Source organism: Diabrotica virgifera, chromosome 4, assembly GCF_917563875.1.
Source record: "Diabrotica virgifera virgifera chromosome 4, PGI_DIABVI_V3a".
NCBI classification, from domain to species: domain Eukaryota; kingdom Metazoa; phylum Arthropoda; class Insecta; order Coleoptera; family Chrysomelidae; genus Diabrotica; species Diabrotica virgifera.
Window position 1 is genome coordinate 131229701 of NC_065446.1, and position 26400 is coordinate 131256100.

The 26400-nt window shown below is 31.9% G+C and overlaps 1 protein-coding gene across 1 annotated transcript in view; it reads left to right on the forward strand.

Annotated features, from left to right (window-relative positions):
- Positions 1–26400, forward strand: part of LOC114334762 (pleckstrin homology domain-containing family G member 5) — a 1826648-nt gene that overhangs the window by 954354 nt on the left and 845894 nt on the right. Inside the window, exon 7 of the mRNA XM_050649705.1 lies at positions 13534–13634. Coding sequence (XP_050505662.1) covers positions 13534–13634 — 101 coding nt within the window. The remainder of the gene's footprint in view (positions 1–13533; positions 13635–26400) is intronic.

The following is a 26400-nucleotide window of genomic DNA, read 5'->3' on the forward strand; positions in this document are numbered from 1 at the left end:
CCATTAAACAGAAACAATCTACTTAAAAAAAATCTATCCGTAATTTTCTACAGTAGATAATTCTCAGTATAATTTTAATCTGGTTTGACAGAATTAAATACATGATCAAATATCTTACTATACGATTGGAAGTTAAAATCATTAAAAAATAATCAGTTAATTTTTATTTCTGTAGCTTTCTATTGGTCAGAATCTCTTATGAATGAAATAATCATTTAGATATGGTCATATTGTTTTTTTTTTGTAATTTATGGGATATATCAGATTTTTATAATATTCTAAGCGCTCTAAACTTTGTTGCGAACAAAATTGCTTGAAATAACATAGTGTAGTTTACCTCGGAATTCCAGATATATTCGTTGTCTTTATCCATTCCTTTTCATTCAAATAAATACAAAATAATTTTTATTTTCATGAGTTACAGGATCTGTAGGAACACATACCTCTATTGGCACAATTTCTAAAATTGTTTTTTGTTTTTTCCTCATCACTAATACTGGGAAATGGTAATCGTTACTATTTTCCTTTTAAACAGATTTCACATATTCCAGATACAGGATACTTTGCAAAATAATCCATTTTCCTATCTATTAGCACACTATGTTCAACAAATGTGATATAGCTTCTGGTAGATGTTCACATCTGATTTAAAAATCCTCTTCTTCTTCTTCTTCTTTTTTTTTAGACATGGCCCTGTCTGTTTTTTCAATGTGCCTCTAGTAAGTTGTCGTTCCATCGTTTTTGTGGTATTCCCAATGATCGTCTTCCTATTGGGGAACCGTCTCTCGCTGTCCTGACTACACTATTTGTTGTCATTCGGCTTATGTGCTCATTCCATCTTATTCTTCTGTTTCTTACGCAGTTATTAATGTTATCCACCTTTCATCTCCGTCGTATATCTGCATTTCTGACCTAAAAAATCTAAAAAATCTAAAAAAAAAACACATCTGATTTAAAAATATATAAAGTATTTCTTAGCTCACTTATTATCTCAATATAATTGCCTTTGATTATGGTGAGCTGTTTCTCTTTAAGTAAAATTTGCAAACATGCTTCTTCTGATTTATTCACATTAAAGTTAATTATATACATGTACATTTTCTATCTCCGTTTGTTAACATTTTCTGCTTTTAGATTCAAATCACCATGTTTTGTTGCTACCCCTAATTGATCCTTCTTTACCATATTTATGTTGTATATTTCTTCCTGGATATTATCTAAACCTTTCATCATCCTTCATATCTAAATAATTCGTAGCACCAATGTCCAGCATGAACGTTATTTCACTAGATTCTCAGATGGTAACTGAACTGGTTTCCTCTGAAGTTACGAATGTTACCTTTTCACCATTTTCTAGTGGAAGTGGTTTATTCATGTTTTTATTTTTCCAACAATCATATCGTTTGTGCCCCATTTTTCCACAATTAAAGCATTTAAATCAAATTGGTTAACTATTTCTTGCATAACCATCACTGGTTCCAGCTTTATCCCTTATTTTATTTCCTGACTGTTTATTCCCCACCAAAACAACATCAGGATTTGTTTCATGATCATTTTTATTTTGCCTGGTTCCCTTTATTTTTTTTAATGGTTTTAAAGTCTGATGAAACGTAACCTTGTTATTTCCAGAGGATAATTTAGTAATTTCCATTTTGTTCCGTAGTATTTTATTAACTTATTGTTAAACAATATTTAACAAAATGAACAAAAAATGTAACATTTGTTTTAATATAGGTTTTAGTTCTCTACAAATAGTTTATTATGACTTTTGATATAAAATAATTAGGGGAGTAGGAATTCAATAATTTAGAATTTTCCATTGAGTTTCCTATGGCCCGTGTGACGATTCACTACCCGGTATAGTTATTGTCTTACGTCTCCTAACGTGGATTCTAGGTTCACCTTACACAGTTTTCCCATCCATTTATCAAAGCGTGAGAGGCTATTTTCTTAAACATATTATCATACTACCTTTCTTGTTTTGTGTCACTCGATCACTAACAATAAATTGCGTGTTAGCTACTTTGACAAATCCATGTGAGTCAAGAGTCTAATACGTTTCATTCCCTGGTTGAGATTTTATTAAAAATTACTATATTGCTATACTGGATAAGCTGTATGTATAGTATACTGGAATTACTAGTTTAGGAATTCATGATAGCACCACAATATTATGGATTAACCCTGCTGTCCCGTTCGAGTCAACTACACAATAAATGTACTGTTCGGGTCAATATGACCCAACTATGGTTTACGCTCCTTAATCGAAATAAAATAAGCTAATGGTGATAGGTGATAAATAAAACTTTATTAACAAGAAATTATGGTTAATTATTAACCTTCCGATGACAAACCTTTTTTTGTTACACGGATGACCAAGGGGGGGGGAATGACCCCAAGTTCAAAAATGTCAAAAATCACAATTAACAAAAATAAATTTTTTTTTGGTATGGGCTTTATGTCATTCAGCCAGTGACAACATGAGTATTAGTGTCATGTGTAGTGTGTATGTTGAGTAAGTGTCTTGTTACTTTGCAAAGTCGACGTCATTAGCGTAAAACTACTTGTAGTTACACATAATAGACGCTATTTTACTAAACATCAACTTCAGAATATATTTTTTATTCGTAAAATATAGGGAATTTTTTTTATTTCAAAATATGAGAATATATAGAATGATATTAAAGTCAAAAAAAAATAATGAGTTAAAAATTAAAAATACTTTTGAATTTATTAAAGAAAAACATACGCTGGGGTCACAATTTTCCCCGCGTGGTCATCCGAAGGTTAAACAAAAATTATGTGGTTAATGTAAATTAAACCTTATTAACAAAAATAAAAGGTATGTTTTTCTTTCAAAAAGCCTATTAGTAACAAATATCTACAAAAATTTAATTCAGTTTACATCTTGGACAGTAATAAAAATAATGGATTTGACAAACACGTTTACAAGTTTATCGTTTTAGGGCAAATTTACAGCGTACTCGTTTAGCAGGCGGAGTTAGTTTGTCCATAATAGACGGTTCACTAGCATTTCCATCTTGTCTACTTGTTCCTGCTCGTGTCCTTTTTACCAGTTCGTGAGAGGCTTTAGTTATTGGTATATTTTTTCTGAAAATGATGACTGGCTTTTTTGGTTTTTTCCCAATTTCATCGATTTATCTCTTCTCGCATGTATCAACATGTACCAACAAGCTAATCTAGAGTATCCACTGCTCCCATATTGGAATTGTAATCTAAAATAATTTGTGGCTTTTTCATTTGATGAAAGTGGTGCATCGATTCATGATGCAAAGTACTCATAAGAACAACATTTTTATTATTTTTAGGAATATTGTCAACAACAGTGGTTAACTATTTAGATGGGAAATAAGCCACAATGAAATTGAAAAAATAATTTTATTAACGTTTCGACGCCCAAATCGGATGTCGTTGTCAAAATATAAAATACTACTAAATTAAACAAAATTGTTGCTAAGTAAAAAAATCTTCTAATAATTTAATTAACCTGACTCATTTATATTGGTAAGTCAGAGGTATATCATACATTTTAAAGTAGAAACTAAAATCATATGGCCAATATTTATGAGTTGCGTTCCTGGGACGACTTTACTAAAAGATAGTTCATTCGATTACATGAAATCAATCCCAACTCAAGAATATTCGTCTCAAAAAAATCATAGCATGTGATCTGTCTTTAAAAATATTTTATCTTCTAGTAAAAGCGTCCCAGGAACGCAACTCATAAATATTGTTCATATCATTCTAAAGTCTTAAACTTTAAAATGTATAATATACGTCTGAATTACCAATATAAATGAATCAGATTAAATAAATTATTAGAAGATTTTTTTTTACTTAACAACAAAAATTTTGTTTAATTTAGTAGTATTTTTTATTTTGACAACGACACCCGATTTGGGCGTCGAAACCTTAATAAAATTATTTTTTCAATTTATTTGTGGCTTATTTCCCATCTAAATAGTAGTTAATCATAAATCACTTTCATGTCTGTTTCCTTCATGATTATTTATGCATATCCACCTGCTAGTGTGGGTGATGCAGTATCATAGGGCATAAGAAATCATAAATATATACAGTCCGTCTAATTTACTAACCGTTGCACGTCATTATTTACGTTAGAGTTCTAAGTTGACATTGTTGCCCAATTACAAAAAATTCTTGAATTCATTTTAAATCAAATACATCACACAATTTTTGCAGAAGTGGATTATACAGCAAAACAAATTAATATTCAATGTCAATAAATAAAAACTTTAGAAATAGAAAACAATAATTAAGTACATAATAAAAACAGTAAATAGAATGAAACAAATACTTATAGTAAAGAATATCAACAAATATGAAGTGTCATAACCGCAACTGTCAAATAAATGTTACCAATTTATGCCAAAATATCACCTTCGTTCGATTATAGTTACAGTGTATTCCGAACAAATGTGCTTCATAAATTATATATTTATAATAAAATATTTCTTTAAGTTAGCATTAATAGAAATCTTTAAATATTATTTCTACGCGTATATAATAAAATATACCTAGTGGCTGTAATGCTAATGCACTCGGCAAAGTGATTCTAAAAAAGAACACACCTACCGCCTAAATATTTCGTGTTGGTATCATGTGACGTCTCGGGCTATGATGCGGATGACGTGCAACGGTAAGTAAATTAGATGGAGTATAGGGTATTCACCCCCATATTTTTTCAGCCACAGCATGACTGTTACCTAAGACAACATAGACAAGTACTACAAACTTAAACCTGACTTTGTGGAGTTTGATATAACATAACCACAACAAAAACTGGCGGTTACGCACAGCTTTTTTCAATACAATTCCTTTTCTCATTAATCTTTTGAAAACGATTTATGGAGTGGAAATCGAAACGTCATATTTATATTTTTTAGGTATATCTGTAATAATTGTAATTATAACCAAACTGTAGCTAATCCCATATAAACATAACATTTCACTTAAAGCCGGTCTAGACGCTGCGATAAATGCGACAATTTATCGTGACAATAAATCGCTACGATTTATAGATTTTTTATTTACGTTACATCGCAGCGATGTATAGTTTATACACGACGATAAATTGAAACAACTCGATAGATATCGATAAGTTGCCCCATTTTATTGCAGCATGTAAACCCTGCCTAGACATACCACAAGAAAATAGTTTCAGAATCTTACTGTTACTCTTCTAACACGAAATCCTAGTTTAGCAAGACAATTTTGGTGATTACTTGAATTTTGTATTAATCATAAAACTTGGGTCACACAGTAAATACTAGTAATTACTATTATAGTATAAGAGCTGTGAGACATTTTTGAGTAGGTATTTTAGGCAACCTGAAAATTTTTCAGGTAACTCTTCCATGATAGCCTAATACAAAAATGCCGGTCTGGCTGGAGGGTAGCGGTTACTTTCCCCAAAACTCCCCCCCAAAGTTACAAAAAGGGTAAAAATTGTTATTACACAAAATATCATTGACGTGACTTTAAAGTAAATTTAAATATTCAAATATAAAGAAAATAAACAGGCCAGGCGATTTGAGGGCGATTTTAACTCTGCAAGATACTTGCATGGGCGCCCCAGGATTATTTTCAGGGGATGCATCTGAACTTCAGAAGATTTCATCTGAATCTGTACATATAGTCCTGTCGCCAGGGGGGGTACAACGGCCTCGTTAATTCAGATGGACTTACCCAAATTTTTTTTATGTATTTTGACCCGTAGAACACGAATTTTTTGGGTAACAGTTGATCCGGATGTCGATAAGATTGTTATAGACCAAGAACTTGAGGAATCAAATAACAGCGATTTTTGGCAAAACAAAACAATATTTTGTATTTTTTGGGTCATTTTAAGCAAAAAATATTTCTACAAGTTTTTTAGTAGGATGCACAGTTTTCGAGATAAACGCGGTTGAACTTTCAAAAAATCGAAAAACTGCAATTTTTAAACCCGAATAACTTTTGATTAAAAAATAAAATAGCAATTCTGCTTAGCGCCTTTGAAAGTTCAAGTCAAATTATGTCGGTTTTGATTATTTGCATTGCTAAAAATTTATTGTGTTATTGCTAAACGAAGCTACAAACAACTAGTGCGTGAGTGATGTTTCTATGATTTCTCATTTAAAATCAAACGAGTAGGTAGAATAGGTACTAGTGCAATCAAGACTATTTCTACGTTACATGCGTTAAAACGCATGTAAAAGCACGGGAAACCCTACGTGTTTATAGCTTTGTTAAACAATAAAAAAATAAATTTTTACCAATGCAAATAATCAAAACCGATATAATTTGACTTAAACTTTCAAATGCGGTAAGCAGACTTGCTATTTTATTTTTTAATCAAAAGTTATTCGGGTTCAAAAATTGCAATTTTTCGATTTTTTTAAAGTTCAACCGCGTTTATCTCGAAAACTGTGCATCCTACGAAAAAACTTGTAGAAATATTTTTTACTTAAAATGGCCCAAAAAATACAAAATATTGTTTTGTTTTGCCAAAAATCGCTGTTATTTGATTCCTCAAGTTCTTGGTCTATAACAATCTTATCGACATCCGGATCAACTGTTACCCCAAAAATTCGTGTTCTACGGGTCAAAATACATAAAAAAAACTTGAGTAAGTCCATCTGAATTAACGAGGCCGTTGTACCCCCCTGGCGACAGGACTAATACTATTAACGAGTATAAAATATACAACTATACATTCAAAGCTATGTACATTCCTTCAGGACAGGGAAGTACAATTATTATTTTGACAGGGTATTTTTTAATATTAAAAATAAATATTCTAAAAAGACAGGTTTCTTTTGGTGAAATTTTCCAACTGCCATGTGATCGAACAAATTACGCGTGCATATAAATGAAAAGCGCTATAGGTAAACAGGAGTGTGAGAAAGAGCGTATACCGATAGCTGTTTGCGTCCTCTGTTGTACCTGAGCGAGTCCGTTCGCTCGAGAAAAATCACGTGACCTGGCGATCCCATGTTGTTGTGCCTCGAAACGTCAGAATAATTATTATATATTATAGTTTTTTAAGTAACTTTTTCTTAATTAAAGGAAAATAATACGTACTATACAATAGATTTTGCAAATATGATAGAAAAAGACAGATTTATTATTATAAAATATAGGTAGAAAAGTATAAAAGTATAAACTAAATTGATTCTGTGTCCGAATCTTGTACTTCTTCTTCAAACTCCTCATCTGAGCTTAAATATTCACTGTCTTCTTATTAATTAAAAATTAATTAGTGATTAATTAATTGAGTTGCTACGTATTCTCTGTCCTTTTATACGGAGTCGAAGCCTGGAGAATCACGGGCGCATCTGAAGATAGACTTGCCATTGTTGAGATGTGGTGTTATCGAATAATGTAAAAAATATGGACGCAACACGTAACAAACACGGAAATATTAATAAAGATAAAAAGTCAAAAAAATACTCAACACTATGAAGGAAAGAAAAATGAGCTACTTTGGTCATATACTAAGAAATAAAAAACGTGATGTAATTTATAATATAAGGAAAAGTATTAAGTATTAGTTATACATTAGTTTTTAATTAATTCTAAATACATATTTACAACTATTTACAGATCAGGTAGAAGAGGAATCTGAGTCTCGAGGGGAGTCTGACGAAGAAGAAGAGAATGAATATTTATTTTGGCTCATTTTTCTTTCCTTTATAGTGTTGAGTATTTCTTTTGCCTTTTCATCTTTCTTAATGTTTCCGTGTTTGTTACGTGTTGTGTTCATGATATTTTTTACATTAATCAATAACAGCACATCTCAACAATGGCAAGTCTTTCTTCAGATGCGCCCGTGATTGTCCAGGCTTCGACTCCGTATAAAAGGACAGAGGAGAATGCGTAGTAATTCAATTAAATTATCGCTAATTAATTTTTAATTAATTCTAAATACATATTACAAGTATCTACAGATCATGTAGAAGAGGAATCTGAGTCTCGTCTCGAGGGGGGTCTGACGAAGAAGAAGACAGTGAATATTTAAGCTCAGATGAGGAGTTTGAAGAAGAAGTACAGGATTCGGACACAGAATTAATTTAGTTTATACTTTTATACTTTTCTACCTATATATTTATAATAATAAATCTGTCTTTTGTACTTAAAAAACTATAATATATAATAATTACTCTAACGTTTCGAGGCACAACAACATGGGATCGCCAGGTCACGTGATTTTTCTAGAGCGAACGAACTCGCTCAGGTACAACAGAGAACGCAAACAGCTATCGGTATACGCTCTTTCTCACACTGCTGCTTACCTATAGCGCTTTTCATTTATATGTACGCGTAATTTGTTTGATCACATAGCAGTTGGAAAATTTCACCAAAAAAAATTCTGTCTTTTTTAGAATATTTATTTTTGATATTAAAAAATACCCTGTCAAAATAATAATTGTACTTCCCTGTCCGGAAGGAATGTGCATAGCTTTGCATGTATAGTTGTATATTTTATACTCGTTAAAAGTATGTACAGATTCAGATGAAATCTTCTGAAGTTCAGATGCATTCCCTGAAAATAATCCTGGGGCGCCCATGCAAGTATCTTGCAGAGTTAAAATCGCCCTCAAATCGCCTGGCCTGTTTATTTTCTTTATATTTGAATATTTAAATTTACTTTAAAGTCACGTCAATGATATTTTTTGTAATAACAATTTTTACCCATTTTTTTTAACTTTGGGGGGGATTTTTGGGGAAAATAACCGCTACCCTCCAGCCAGACCGGAATTTTTGTATTAGGCTATCATGGAAGAGTCACCTGAAAAATTTTCAGGTTGCCTAAAATACCTACTCAAAAATGTCTCACAGCTCTTGGACCATTAGTCTAAGTAGTCCAGAAAGCCACTGCGCATCCGCTAGGAAAATATCCTGATTCGGATTTTTTGTACAATCTTACTCAAAAAGGACCCGTTTTTTTTAACAAATTTGCATGTTGCCAGGACCAAAAGTGGGTCACAAATTATTTAAACGTTTTTTTTTGTTTTTTCCTAAATCTATTTTTTTTGCATGGAACATAGTTTTTTTAGGTTTTTTGGTTCATTCCCAAGAGAAAAGGTCTTTAGTGACATTTCTCTAAAGTTGATAGTTTTTCTAAAGTTGATAGTTGAAATTGGCCATATTTAACCCTCAAAAACTATGTAAAAAACTGAAAATTTGAATGTTGCAAAAGTAGGTAGATATTCTTTAAACATCGATTGATGAAATCCCGAAGAGTTCATTGCAATGCAATATTCAAAGCTCCTTTGTTTTTTAATTGCTAATCAAGCGTGCGCGATACTATTTTCCACCGACAGTATGGTGCAAATGAAAGGAATAAATTCGTTATTTCGTAAACCGGCGACTTTAAGGAAAAATCCCGAAACAGGTCGATTTTTGTTTTTAAGTTATGATATTGTGGCATATATGGTATACTAATGACGTCATCCATCTGGGCGTGATGACGTAATCGATGATTTTTTAAATGAGAATAGGGGTCGTGTACCAGCTCATTTGAAAGGTTCTTCAATTCTGTATTCCGTAATATAAACATTTATACAATTATTTATACAGAGTGTCCTTCTACTTCTTTTTTTGTCAAATAATTTAATTTAATAAACATTTTTTAGACACCCTGTATAAACAATTATGTAAATGTTTACATTACTAAATAGATAATTGAAAAACCTTTCAAATGAACTACCACACGACCCCTATTCTCATTTAAAAAATCATCGATTACGTCATCACGCCCAGACGGATGACGTCACTAGTATACCATATATGCCACAATATCATAACTTAAAAAAAATCGACCTGTTTCGGGTTTTTTCCATAAAATAGCCGGTTTACGAAATAACGAATTTATTCCTTTCATTTGCACCATACTGTATACACATGCAACGGTGGAAAATAGCGTCGCGCACGCGTTATTAGAAATTAAAAAACAAATAGTATGATATAATTGATCCAAATAATGCCATAACCCAGACATCCAAAGTGAAAGTTATCCTCCAACACCAAATTGTTCTATACGGTTCACATAATGTTCAGAAAAAAGTCACACCATTTTGAGCGTCGGGTTTGGGGGGTAGAGCGGGGAGAAATCGGTAAATTCGTAGTTTTTTATGTTTTTCGTCAATATTTCTAAAACTATGCGGTTTAGCATGAACAACCTTTTATACAAAAATGTTCTACATTAAATTTGCAATAAAAAAGGTCCTATGCATAATCCTTCTAAAATGAACGGTTCCAAAGTTGCGGAGGTAGTATAGTATAATTGGTCCAAAAAAGGCCTAACCCAGACATCTAAAGTAAAAGTTTTCCTCCAACGCCAAATTGTTCTATATGATCCACCTATTGTTCAGTAAAAAGTTACACCATTTTGAGCGTCCGGTTTGGGGGGAGATGGGGGAGAAATCGGTAAATTAATAGTTTTTTTACGTTTTTCGTTAATATTTCTCAAACTATGCTTTAGCGTAAACAATGGTATATACAAAAATGGTCTATAAAAATTTTAAAACAAAAAAGGTCCTATACATAATTGTTATGAAATGAACCGTTCCAGAGTTATGAAGGGTGAAAAGTGGAGGTGTTCGATACCTTTTATATTATCTGGGCAATTGATGATTTTGGCTGATGAGGTTGACGTTTCTTCAAGGGCTTATCACTAGCATATCATCGGCCACTGAAATAGCAAATTTTATTTACAAAACACAATCCTGTTAAGGAAAATTTCTATAAATTGCCCAAAGAATATAAAAAGTATCGAAAACCTCCACTTTTACCCTCCGTAACTCTTGAACCGTTGATTTTATAACAATTATGTATCGGACCTTTTTCGTTTTAAATTTTACGTAGAACATTTTTGTATAGACCATTGTTTACGCTAAAGCATAATTTTTGAAATATTGACAAAAACGTAAAAAAACTATTAACTGACCAACGTTTCCCCCATTCCCCCCCAAACCGAACGATCAAAATGGTGTAACTTTTTACTGAACAATCTGTGGAGCATATAGAACAATTTAGTGTTAAAGGAAAACTTTTACTTTGGATGTCTGGGTTAGGCCTTTTTTTGGACCAATTATACTATACTACCTCCGTAACTTTTGAACCGCTCATTTTAGAAGGATTATGCATAGGCCATTTTTTATTTCAAATTTAATGTCGAACATTTTTGTATAGAAGGGTGTTCATGCTATACCTCAGAGTTTTAGAAATATTGACGAAAAACGTAAAAAACTACGAATTTACCGATTTCTCCCCCCTCTCCCCCCCAAACCCGACGCTCAAAATGGTGTGACTTTTTTCTGAACTTTATGTGGACCGTATAGAACAGTTTGGTGTTGGAGGATAACTTTCACTTTGGATGTCTGGGTTTGGGTCTAGTTATACCCTACTAAAAGGAGTTTTGAACACTGTATTGCAAAATACTCTTCATGATTGCATCAATCGATGTTTAAAGAATATCTACCTACCATGGCAACATTAAAATTTTAAGTTTTTCACATAGTTTTTGAAGGTTAAAAATGGATGATTTCGAAATTTTTTAATTTTTAATCGCTTATATGTCAAAAACTATCAACTTTAAAGAAAAGTCACTAAAGACCTTTTCTGTTTGGAATTATCCAAAAAACCTATAACAACTTTGTTTCATCCAAAAAAAAAAAATAATTTTAGGAAAAAAAAACTTTTAAAAAATTTTTGACCTACTTACATGCAAATTTGTAAAAAGGGGTCCTTTTTGAGTAAGATTGTGCAAAAAATCCGTATCGGAATATTTTTCCTAGCGGATGCGCAGTGGCTTTCTGGACTAAAGATCCGAATATAGGGCGATCTGTACCCATTTGCACGCCGGATTAAACATTAAACGTGACCATCAGAACTTATCACTGGATCATAGTAAATAAAAAAATCAAAAAGATTTTATTAACTTATGAGTTTTTACAGGTAACGCTGTCCAGTTGTATTAGTTTTATCGACTTTTTACTTTTTGGTATTACTCAGATTTCAAAACGAATTTTTTTTGCAAAAAAGGTTGAAAATCAACCTATTTATTATTACTTTAAACAAGAAATAAGCATAAAACAAAAAATATCTCGACAGCGTTACCTCAATGAATGTCTAAAGAAAATATATACAAAATTCCAGGCGGGTAGGTCAAATAGTTTTTGAGTTACAATGTCTACAGCCTTTGAAAAAAGCAGTTTTGAGAAAAACACGTTTAAAGTATTGCCAAATGTAATTTCAATTTCTTTTTTGTCTGTCAAATCGTAGATTGATGCACACCGGAATATGTTTTTAAATTGCGGAGTAATTTACAAAAGAAGATGAGAACAGCGGTTGACCGTTTCTCACTACGCTCAAGCGCCTGACGCTAACTTGCTGCAAAGCGAGTCGAAGGTAAGGAGGTAGGGTGATAGTGTTGAATATTCCTACCTTCGACTAGGTTTGCAGCAGGTTCGCGCCAGCACGCTTGAACGGTCAACAGCTGTTCTCATTTTTTTTTGTAAATTACTCCGCGATTCAAAAAGATATTCCGGTGTGCATCATTATACGATTTGACAGACAAAAACGAAATTGAAAAGAAAAGTTGACAATACTTTAAACACTTTTTCCTCAAAACTGCTTTTTTCAAAAGGCTGTAGACATTTTAACTCAAAAACTACTTGACCGACCCATCTGTAATTTTGTATCTATATATTTTCTTTAGACATTCCTTGAGGTAACGCTGTCGAGATATTTTTTGTTTTATGCTTATTATTTGTTTAACAATAATAAATATGTTGATTGTCACCCATTTTTGCAAAAACAATTCGTTGTTTTGACTTCTTAGTGAAATCAAAAAGTCAAAGGTCGATAAAACTAAAAAAACTTGACAGCGTTACCTGGAAAAACTCATATAATAAAATAATAAAATCTGTTTGAATTTTTTGTTTACTATGATCCAATGATGAGTTCTAATGTCCACCACAAAATTCATTATATTTTGAGGTGTCACCTCAAAAATTTGCCACCGTTGGCTTATTTTTCAATATTTTTCCTTAAATTTTTTCTAGAATAATCTTTGAATTGTCCTTAATATGCCTATTTAATTAAAAAATTAAATATTTATACCATACTTTAAAAAAATGTGCTTGAAATATTGATTTCAACCCCTACGGCCCCCCTTAAGGATAGCTATGACAAGATTTTAATAGGCAACCCATGCTAGAAATATTTGTCTATGTATGAAATTTAATAAAAACAATGTTTCATCCGGCAAGCAAATGGTTACAGATAGACCTATATTCGGATCCCGTACTATATTTTATTAATAGAAAATTTGAATAGGGCTGCATGATTAATGTTTTAACAAATTTTTCTGTATTTTGATAATGATTATTGAGAAACTTACTGTATTCTCGATTTTTCTCTAAAAATATTTTGTTTATTTTGATATTGATTAGGTACTCTAGACAATGACTGGAAAATTAACAGCCCCTTCTTTTGTTTCAGAAATCGAGTAGCGAATGTTTTAGTGTTAACTTCGAAGTGGGAGAAGAAAGCACTTGGGATAATGAATTGTTTTTTCCAGCCCAAAGAGGAATTACTTTGCAGTAAGTATTTTGATTTCTTTCTGTCGCATTTAATTTTCATCTTAAGCCTTTTTATTCATTTTCTTAATTAAAACGACGAGTCGTTGGTCTGCATGTCGTGGGTTCTCGTTCGTTTAGTTCAGAAAAATGGGCAGGAAATTGCAGAGTATTTTGATATGATAATCAATATATTACGATTTAACAAAATTTAATTAAGTATTCTCTCCATATCTTATGATTTTTAATATACTTTACATATTGCATATTATTCTAAAGTTTATATTTAACTATTCTAAACGGGAAATAAGCTTCAATTAAGCTAAAAAAATGATTTATTAACGTTTCGACGTTCACATCGGACGTTGTTGTCAAAATACAAAATATTAATAAATTAAACAAATTAATAAATTAAACAAAAATGTTGTTGCTTAGTAAAAAAATTCTTCTAATAATTTAATTTAATCTGACTCATTCATATCGGCAATTCAGACATATATTATACATTTTAAAGTAGAAGATTTTAAAATGATATTGCCAATATTTATGAGTTGCGTTCCTGGAACGACTTTATTAAAAGAGTTGATACGAGTACATGAAATCAACTTTAACTCAAGAATATCCGTCACAAAAAATCATAGCATGTGATCTGTCTTTAAAAAGACAACCACATGCAACGGTGACAGTTAAATTCTCGTGTTAGAGATTCCATAGTAAATCGCGTTAATAAAATCATTTTTTTAGTTAAATTGTGGCTTATTTCCTATTTAGAATAGTAAATTGCAAAAATGTCACAAATAAATAGCTTCAGAATAATATAAAGTTTACATAATATTATACCTATAATATCTCATCTTATAAAATCCTAATGCGACAAGTCACGCAGCCTCCGGTACTGTTTCGATATGTAAAAATTGAATGACGTTTAATGTTTTTTTTATTTTGTTATGACTGAATGGATTTAGCTAATTTCGATTTAAAAACATCTGTAGAAGTCCGGGGAAGGTTTAAAAGGTGATGAAATGTGATGAAATTATAAAGAAAATACTAAAAACAACAATTTTATTGTCATATACACACAGTTACAGTTGAGCCCGCGAGTCTTTACCCGTGCGTCATTAATACCTGGCGAGATAAAACACATACTTTTTATCTAGCATCATTCTCTTCCATGCATGAAACTCATGACAAACCAGCTGCCGTTTGTTATTAAGTAACAGCACATGTTATTTTTATGAACCATCTAGACTCAGTGCATTGAAAAGAGATAGGTACAAAAAAAGACGATTCGGTATGTTTTCATATTTTAAGCACAATTTGTTTGACGTTTCTGATTTGTTTAATTTTGTGGCTGTCAGTCAGTTGAACTTTTTGCGGTTTTTGTCGAATTTTTGCGTTTTGAAGTTCCTTTATATTACACAAACAGTTGTTTTCACAACTAATTTTATATTGGGCTTTGAAATTTTAAGGTAAATAATTATATTTAGGCAATTAATATTTAAAACATACAAAGCTAACGTCATTCACACAGTAAAGAAATGACTGTGTTTAGATTTCCGTCAAAGTGAATAAAATAAAAATAAAATTTGTTATTGGATTTTTTTATAAATTGTTTATTTATTTATTAATCAATAATATTAAAAGAATTTATTAAGCTACTTCAAATGTAGCTGTAATTCTGCGCAAAAATTTTGAAGCAAAACTTACATTTGGCATTTTATATATTTGATAACGTCAAATTTGATAATAAAACCCGTAATCGGAACAGTAGCCACTTCCTGTCAGTTGTTGTTGCGTGAAATAGATTTCCGACTTATTTCGTATGCTTTAAAGTGATGACGCACGGGTAAAGACTCGCGGACTCAACTGTATATTAATATACATATATGTACTACTTTAGATTTACGTCACTAAAACTGCGGCTAACTTCGGGACTATTTACTTTTTTACGTTTCCCATGAAAACCATGCTTTTGGCACTTTGTTTGATCTAAATATTTAATTGTTTCATTAAATTTATAATTATTAAAATTAATGCAAAAATTAAATTTTCAGTAGTAATTGCACAAGAGCTCTAAAATTATTGAATTTTTCCCGAGTGTCACTTTGACAGTTTTTTATTGAAATTATTTCAAAGTGTCACGAGGGCAAAAATTCTATATTAATTTTAGAGATCGAGTGCAATTTGTTGCGATTATTTCATGAATAAAACTGTTCAAAACCAAAATTTTATTGTAATTTATTTATGTAATTACAAATTACTACAATTAAACACACACTTGTTATAAATATTTCACGGTTGAAAGTCCTCACTTTTATAATTTTTAAAACATTAATTGTCATTAATGTCACTGAATGTATTTTTTCGTAGCAAAGAAGGGCATCTGACGTAATATACTTGACGACGGGAAATTATCAAAAATTATCGATTTAATTTAGATTTCTGTAGCTTTCTATTGGTCAGAAACTCCTATGAATGAAATAATCAACTTTATCGCAGAGAAAATGTTGAAAAATAGTTTTATTATTGTTAACAATGTTTCAAACAAAATTATTTTTAATTATAAATATATTTTCTGTATATGAATTTTCTATATTGTCAAAAATAGAGATATTCTCGAGCAAGGAGCACATTTTTTACACACTTCCTATACAACTAATAAAATTTGATATCTGATGGAATATTGTAAAGATGTTCTTCCTTAGACTTCTACAAATATTTCAAAATCAAAAGTAGCCAAATCAATCCAGTCCTTCTCGAGTTATAAAATGAAGAGAAATATAAATAAATAAGAGTCAGAAAAAAATGAATTAACCAGAAAAAAAGGGAAGGTGTCAGAAAAAATTGCAAGGAGATACGATAAAAAAGGAGGATGTCACAAAAAATTGAGTGCAGTGACTGTAGAAGGTAATTGATTGCATTCTCCGTAAATAAAATATAAATGACAACTATAAAAGTGTGTGTTTGAGTTATTATTGACTCTAAGCCAAGCCGCACACCAAAGAAACATGAAGCGAAAAACATGAAACATGAAACGAAAAACATGTTTCATGAAAAGAAAACACTGCTAAACAAATCTCAAAGTCCGCCTACCAATGAAACGAGTGTGATTCATGCTCATGACACATTTTTATTTTCGGAGAGTATAATAAATGGCCGGACATATATTTTTTTAGCAGTCGTTTATTTCCATGAAACATAATTTACGTTTCATGTTTCTTTGATGTGCGGCCTGCCTAAAACCTACGGTTTTATATGATTACCATGCCTACTTAGAGGTATAACGGATATCATTGACGAATACTCGTATACTACAAAAGAGAAATACGATTATCCCATATTTCTTAAATGTATAAATAATATGTTATAAATTAGTTATTGCGTTATATATGCAAACTTCATATCGACTTGAATCAAATAATACTATTACGACTTCAGAAATATCTGGATTCTTCGTAGTATTATAAGAACAGTTATGTAGGACCGTATCTAGTTTAGGGCTAGCCTTCTATAGTCTATTTTTGAACATAGGTCTCCCCCAACTCCTTCCCCGGCTATATTTTCTGATTTTCAACCGGTTTTATCTGTAGTCTTTCTTTTGGGCGCCTTCAATATTGTATTGTGTCGTTTCCAAGTTGGTCTCTTTATCTAGTAGTGTGGCTGCGAAGCTCAATTTATATTTAGTATTTTTTTGTGTTATAATCACCTTTGGTTTTTGATCTTACCGAGTCGTTTCTCTTTATAACTGCGATGGTATAGCTAACATTACCCTTATTATTTCAAGTTCCTTCTTTTGTGACTAGTTTATTCATATTTGTCTTAGTTAGGGTCCAGGTTTAACATCCATACTGGCTGAAAACTTTGTTCCTCAAGTATTCAGGCACCTACTTTCCGGTTTCAAATGTCCAACTGAGGATTATAGATGCTCCCTATGCCAGTATTGTTCATCTAGTGATTTCCGGACTTTGGATTTCTTTCAAGTATCAGAATTTGGCCTAGGCACATGTATTCTTAAAGCTGGTTTAGACGCTGCGATAAATTCGAGCAATTTATCGTAACGATTGAGTTGTTTCATTTTATCGTCGTGTGTAAACGGTACAAATGGTAAAACTCTTTTGACATGTAGAGGAAAATTCTAAAATTCAGCCATATTTCACTTACTTTTTTAATAAATAACAATATACCAAAAAAATTTGGCTTTCAAAATATAATTTAGCGGAAAATTTTAAAATAACTTTTGCTATTAGACCCATGTAGAATCTAAAACACGTGTTAGATAGTAGTAGTTATAGCGACTGCCATGATACAGTCTCATCTCTCTGGTATATTTCTGTTATACTATGTTTCCGCTTATTTCTGTTTGTCTTCTATATTTTAATTTGTATGCTTTGTGAACATATTTTTGATCGGCGATGTCGGTAAGTATGTTTTTTCTGCAGCCGTTCCGAAAATAAAACTTTCGATATGATTTATTAAATCGAAAGTACCATTTTACACAACTCATGCCGAAAGTAGCTACTCATTATGGCAACGCTTGTCATTTAAGATTCGTGTTTTCGCCAACGATCTGTCAATACGGATGGAATAGGCATAAAGAAAATTAATACGGCCAACATACAAGAGAGAGGTCCTAGAGAGAGAGAGAGAATGGCCGGGAAAATTTGACAGGCCGTGTAATTTGAGTTGCCTAAATAAAATTAAATCGGAGAAATGGACCTCATATTTTTTAACTTGGTATCAGGGCTGATAGGCAGTATTTAAAAATTAAGTTAAGTTAATAAAGTTAAAAAAATATGAGGTCCATTTCTCCGATGTACGTTTATATAGGCAACTCAAATTACACAGCGTGTCAAATTTTCCCGGCCATTCTCTGTCTCTCTCTCTAGGACCTCTCTCTTGTATGTTGGCGGCAATCTCGCTTCACTATTTGAATGGGACGGGGCCATTCCATCCGTATTGACAGTTCAGTGGTTTTCGCTCAGTTTTTCGTTTTTCAATTTGAAACAAATATGAATAACTTCTGTTGGAGTGAAAGTAAAAAAGAAAGATATACTCCAACAGAAGTAAGGAAAAAGGTGTAACTAGATGTTTGCTATGGGACAAGAATGAAAATAGATGGGATGAAAAGAAGAGAGTGAAGTGGATTCTACGTAGAGAAACCGCAGTAGGAAAAATATTACTTTCAAGTAGTATTGGTGGAGGAAAGTGGAAGGATGTAGAGGCAGAGGCAAACTGAATGGAATTGGCTAGCAAGAGATGCAAGAGAAGAACTTGACACTCAAGGATGGATACGGCTCGTTTGCATGCCTGTCGAAGAACAGTAGCTCAAGTAGATGCTGATGACTAGGAAAGGTATATACTAAGATAAGAATAATGTACTGAAAATATATAAAGATAAATAAGTGCTAAAGAAGAACCAATTAAATAAAACTAACAAATCATGGGCGCCATGAAAATGATCTTCGATCATTCTACCAGGTATCTTACACTGTTGTCAAATATTAAACATATTAAATAAATAAGTATATGGAAATATAAAGGAAATAAGAATAAATGATATACAAAATAAATAAACATTTATTAAAATTAACCACCAGATTTTTAACAATCTCTGAGTTAGATCAAATTAAATATAATGTGAATCTAAAATGACATACGTTATACTTAAACATGATATATTCAAGATAACAACAATACTGGTACTTGTATGTACAAAATTATACCTCTTACTTATATATAGGGTACAACTCACATGTGTCTTCTACCAAATGGTTATAGTACGCTTGCTACGTACCACTAAATTGAAACCAACAAAGATGAAAATAATACAAATAAACAGGCCCAAGCCTCACTAAGAGAAAATACAATAATGAATAAGCAAAGTTAAATATACAAATGAATAAAAGTTATAGTAATGAAGTTAAGATAAATACCGAAACAATGACCTAAATTAACCGAGCAAATGTAATGAAATAAAGTAACGACGAATTAACCGAACAAATGAAATAAAGCGAATAAATAATAAAATATTTGGGAAACAAGCAAATAATACAACCTAAATTTACATAATGACATGAAATCGACTAAATTACCAATAAAATATAAAAAAAAACTACTACCTTTTTGGCAAATATGCCGAGCTCAACATACGATACCGCAGGTTTATACATGAGTTTGGGAACGTATTTAACTTTTATGTATATAAAAAACAAATAAATGCAAGATAAATCTGAAAAAATGAATTATTTACATAATACATCAACCAAATGTTTGCCATATAAACCACAATAGTTACTCATATCACCACACTGATTTTTCCCAAACAAACCCGAACGATTCCTGAAGAGGTTGCTGCTGCATCCCCGGAAATGAGCACCAAGATGGGGCAAAAACCATACCTCCTGTAGACCCAGATGCGAAGACGAAAAGGAGCCGGAATGCCCCCAAAAAAACTTGTTTCCCCAATTGACTGCTGTCAGTGACTTATGGTTGGAAATTGTCCTACCTCTCCGACGGTATTGGGAGGTCTAAGTTTTCACGGGAGTGGCTAAAAACACAAAATTTCCGTTTATTTCAGTTTCTTAAGTGTATGAAACAAAAAAGGATCCAAGGAAAGATAGAAGAAAAACCAAGAAAGTGTTTTTTGGATAGATAGTAATGTAAAAAAAACTCATTAGTTAGGCACAAGAAATTACTGAGTACTTAACCTTGACCACTTTATGTGAGAATTTCTTATTACAGCCACGTGGATTTGGGATTTAAATACAGAATATGATTTCTTTAAAATAATTATAGGATATTGCTGAATAATGGAATAATTCAAAGATAAAAGATACAGATACATAGCTAAAAATTAAGGTTAGGATTTTCTCTGAAAGATTTTGGAATAATTAAAGATAACTACTAATTTCAGTGAATAAATTTACACATAAGATTTAATTGAAAAAATTATATATTTCACCATGAAAGAGTGACAACAGATGGTTATAAAAAAAAATTAATATGAAAATTGTAGTTACCATGAGACTCGATGATGTTATACAGAAAACCCCATTGGAAGAATTATTTCTCCCAAATAATCCTGAATGGGTTGGAATGGAATTCACCTTTTTGACTGCCACGAGGTATCGTTAACCTCAAAACTAGACTTAAATCTTTGTCATGCCACTCCGAACAATTTCCAACTAAAAGTGAACGCTGCGGCTGCGGTCTGTCACAAGGACGACCTCAGAACATGAAGTCCTATTCACTGCTACCAACTTACGAAACTAATAGGTAGTTTTCAGTGTGTTGTAGTATGACGTCATACAAGTCAACCAGTGATACCACACATAATAAAGTGTGGCATCGTTGCACGAAATTTTAAATATTATAAAAGATAATAATCATAAATAGTTAATTACGCGAAAATTAGAGAAATTAATTAAGAGATCGAGAGAAAATAATTATAAAAAATAATTAAAGTGCTAAAAATGACATTATAACGGGTGGACCGTTACAAATTCCAAGAAATGAAAACCAGCAGTGAAATTCCAGATAAGATTAGCGAAACCGCTAAAGCCGCTATTTATGAATTATTGCCAGTAAAATCAAGAAAGAGGTATGAATTGGTCTACAATTTATTTCAAAAATGGAGCAGTGATGAAAATGTGTATACATACTATAAATGAAAAAGTCATTCTGGCATATCTAATGGAAAAATATAATATTTTGAAGCCATCATTAATATTCATAAGTAGAGTTTTCTAATGTTGAATTCACGAGAGTAACTTTAAAGTGTTTAATAAAAGTTCATAATATGTAAAGTTTATCCATATATTATTTTTAACATACAAAACGGCTGCAGAAAAAATATTGTACCTAACACGATCCAAAAGTGATTTTACGGCTCGCCCTTTAAACTTCCTACTCGTCTCGTAAAATATCACTTTCGGAACTTGTTAAGGCCCTGATCGACAGACGAGTAAAACCGCGGTTTTGTGGCTCGTCGGTAAAGCTCGCCAGTGTATCATTGCAATACCGCGGTTTTATTTACCGAGAAGCCTGGCTCGTGGCTCGTCAGTTTGTTTTATTTTTTACTTGGCTCGTCGTTCAAAACCGCGCGTGTATCACGGCTGTCGAGCCAAGCCGGCAGTTTTCGACGACCGTTGAAGTGAAAAGACCAGTTTTTAATCATGGATATGCGAACTCTCAGCCACGACTTTTTATTAGAATTTATATATTGCTTACGAGACTGTTCTTGTTTATGGAAATGTAAATCGCCAGAGTACAAAAACAAAGCAATTCGACTTACCGCATATGTTAAACTCTTAAATATCGTATAAAACATGAACCCAACTCAACTAGAGCCGATGTCAAGAAAAAAATTCAATAATTGCGAGCTTCCTACAGGAAAGAAAGTAATAACGTTACGACATGTTGGCTGTGGACGGTTGACACCATGATACTATAAATAAAGAGATAGTATTTTCCCGTAGCTCAAATACGTCCGAATTCGCGCATTGATTATGTAACTGGAGACCGGAAGTTGAATTTGAATTCTTGTTAAAGTTAAATGGGATTTGTATGCATTATGTGATGAAATTATTCAATTAGCAAAATAACATTAAACTTCAATGTATTCGAAAAGAATTTAGTGTCGAGATTTCAGTCAAAACACCTGTCAAAGATAAAATATAAAATACAACCGCGAACAATTCAAAGTAATCGGACATTACGAATGATTACGAACCATTACGAACTTACCGGTCTCCAGTTACGTCAGGACTTCCGGATGTGCAATATATTATCTTGTTATTTATAGTATCATGGTTGGCACGACTGTTTTGTTCGCTAGTCGATCAGCACCAACGAACCGCGAGTAAAACCGTCGTTCTTAGCAGTATTATGGCTCGCACGTCAATCACCCACTTTACGTAAATTACTATTAATTATGTGTCTGTTTAGCATTTAATTGCAAACTGCGGCAAAGGAGAAACTGAAAAAAATTTGTTCTTACTGCAACGGATTTATCATTATTCTGATCAAATTATCTTCTTTTGAACACATCCGATAATATTGTTCTACATCACCTAAAAGCCGGTCACTCTGTAATTTGTCCAGGCTATATTTTCCAGTAGCTGATAGAGAATGGGGGTATCAAGTGGTATGTAGATATAATCATTTGATTTCAGATATTCGCAATTAACTGAACTGAAAAGGAGCAAAAAAATGTAATTAACTCTTTGGTTTCCATTGATGTTTTGTTCAGTGTTAAGGGCATTTCGTTGCTACGCATTCTCCAACGAGCTTTAGAATTTTGTTCTTTTTAGAAGAGCTCTTCAAAATTATAATTGCCATATTTTGTGTTGTATTTTGTAGTCAGTACAAATAGGTAATGATATAATGTAATTTTGCTACAGTCTAACTAGGTTTAATAATTATGATAAAGAAACCCGAATCTTAGAAATCTTATGAATTCTAATTAAATTGTTTTAAAGCATTCGATTTTAACTCAGTGCACTGCCAAGCATGATACTAGTATATTAATTAATAAACAAGAGGATGCAAATTTTTATTGTACAAAATCAGATGACTGTTCCGGGCCTTGCAAGTCACAGATTTACAAGCGAAGAAAGTAGACTCCATTCATATTATAATTCAAGTATAGGGATGGATCGTATATATACTTAGGACAAAAATCGAACTATCAAAGCTTAAATTAAAGGCTGATTTAAAGAGAAGATGTTGTTTGGAATGGGCAGCATTTCTTCTTCTTTTTCTTCTCGTAGCACTACAACCCTGGGTGGGTCTTGGCTGACTGCACAACTCGCTTCCATCTCGAACGGTCGTTTATGATAGTTGAGTAAATGGGTAGCCCCATTGTTCTTAAATCTGACCATATATTGTCTCTTCATCGCATTCTTGGGCGTCCTAAATGCCTTCTTTCTGTGGGGGATTCCTCCCAGGTGAACTTGGCAATGTCGTTATTAGGCAGTCGGGAGTCTATGGACATTGTCAGCCATCTTAGACGTTAGGATTTAATTCCTTAGACTACGTTGCTCGCCCTATACATCCGCTTGGCCTCGGCATTTGTTCTCGTTCGGTATTGGTTGCTATTAGGGTCGTTATAAGGTCCAATGATGCTTCTGAGGATTTTCCTCTTAAAACATCTAAGCTTTCTTTCACTTGCTTTGGCCAGAGTCCACGTCTCACATCCATATATGAGCACCGGTCTAATCAGTGTTTTATGCAGGGTGTTTCATTAATGATTGTCCATATAGAAACTGGAGAAACCTTAGCACAAAATACGAAGATATAACCGAAAACACTTAAACAAAATGTGGTTCCGTACTGAGTTACTGAGGGTGTTTTATCTAAAAATTTAAAAATTATTTCTGCTCAGCATTTTAAAACTATTCGACGTGTCCTTTTCATACTTGGCAAAAAGGGCGACTACTATACACCCTACTAAATTATGATAAACAAAAGTTTCTAGCTACTACCAGAGGCGTACGGCAGGGGATAGTAAATGGTTGACCCTTCTCAAATTCTACGCCACTGAAGGAATTACTATTTTAGTGCCATTTTTAGATTCTCCAATACTTTCTACGTAAATAATGTTGCGCCTTTACCCTGAGGGTGGATACCGCCCCTTCTCGGGGGTGAAAATTATTTTATAAAAAATAACTGCACAAATCAATAAAAGAACAAATTAAAAGCAAAATTTATTATATAAAGTTATTAAAATAAGTCAATACTTTTCAAGTTATTAAAGATCAAAGATTTTAATTATTCGTGAAAAAAATGCATGTTTTGAAGCGGTTCTTCGTAAATCACTGAAAAACTGTAAGTTTTTACAAAATAGTTAACACTAGTTTAATTCGTATAGCTTATATTCTAAGAATAAACTCTTAAATCACGCACCTTTCGATTATAGGGCTACAACCCCTTCGCAAGAAAACCATCCCATATTCCCGGCTTAAGAGAGAGTTGTACTTAAAATAATTTATTAATTATTTGGCGACTATTCTTTTTCTCATGATCATCTTTCAGTGCGTCACAGTTTTTCGATTTCTTTCTAACGCATTAAATTGTATGTGACAGAAAAAGGCACGTCGGTGATTAGTTTGGTAATTATTCTAGTTTTGTTGTTATTCTAGTTGTCGATAGATGGCGCCATAATAAAAAAATAATGTTTTTTTAATTAGATAATAATATTACAAATATAATCTGCATAATTTATAAGTCTATACAAATCAATGAAAATACCATTTTATAAATCAAAGAATCACATTTGATTTGTTTTTATTCCAAATTGAAAATAAAATGTGACAACTGTCTAATTTAACTAAAACGTCATGTTAGAATAAATGTCATAAATGTGTATTATCACGGACTTACCCTGTTTCCTATCATTTGTTACGCACTGAAAAATGATCATGAAAAGGACAATACATATCGTTTAATAATTAATAGTCCAGGGCGCATCTGTTTTGAGATGGACGTTGAGAGATGACTCACATTTTTTTGTAGAAACTGCTTGAAAATAACTGATATAATAATATTTGAGTTATCCTCCCACTCAAAATGGTCCGGAACATTGCTTAAATAATCAAAATGTCAAAATATGAAGGAAAAATTCGATTTTTTTATTGGTTTTTTTATTATAACTTTAAAACCATTCATTTCAAAGAAAAGTTGTGCTGACATAAAAGTTGCGTAATTAAATTTACTACAATATAGATATGGTTAAAGATTTAAAAAATAGTCACCCTTGTTGCAAAATAGTAATAATTGCGAAAAAAATCATACAAAAACAAGTATTCGCATTTTACGTTTTTCAACCATTTATTCTAGACTTACGACCTTCATTTTTTACCCAGAAAAACTTTATGATATAGTAAAACAACACTGTAAATTTCATTAAGATCGGTTTAATAGATTTTGCAAAATAAATTTTGAAATCCAGCTTTTGCAAAAAAAATTCATTTTTTTAAAATGTTGCAGGACTGAAAATAAAGCAGATACCAAGTTGAATTTTTTTTGCTTATAGAAGTGTACTGTTCCTTTCATTTGCAATTTGCAAAATTAAAATCGATTAATTACCACGGCGTCAGGAAATTTTTAAAATGAACATTAATTTTTGGTGCTACGCGCAGGACAGCGGTGTTCGATTCACACAAGTTGATTTCCACCAAAATTTCTTCCAATCTTTATCTAATATATTATTTTCTTACTCTATATTTTGTTGTATTTTAATATTTTAATTCCACAAAAATCAAACTAATTTTATTAATGTTTGTGAAATATTGTCTAGACAATTGCATATGTTTAAAAATAATAAACTTTTATTCTCAAAAATAAAGTTAAAATATTTGAACAAAGAGAGTTTTTGCTAAAAAAAGTGTTATTTCAAAGATAGAGTATGTGATTTTATTTTAAAATAAACAAATTTATTTATTTATAGGTCATTGGAATGCCCAATCAGAGCAAACTATCCGCTGTCCTGCGCGTAGCACCAATAATTAATGTTTATTTAAAAAAAATCCTGACGCCGTAGTAGTTAATAGATTTTAGTTTTGCAAATTGCAAATAAAAGGCACAGTACACTTCTATAAGCAAAAAAAATTTCGACTTGCTATCTGCTTTATTTTCAGTCCTGTGACATTTTGAAAAAATGAATTTTCTTTGCGAAAGCTGGATTGTAAAATTTATTTTGCCAAATTTATTGAACCGAATGAAATTTACAGTATTGTTTTACTGTATCATAAAGTTTTTCTGGATGAAATATGAAGGTCCTAAGTGTAGC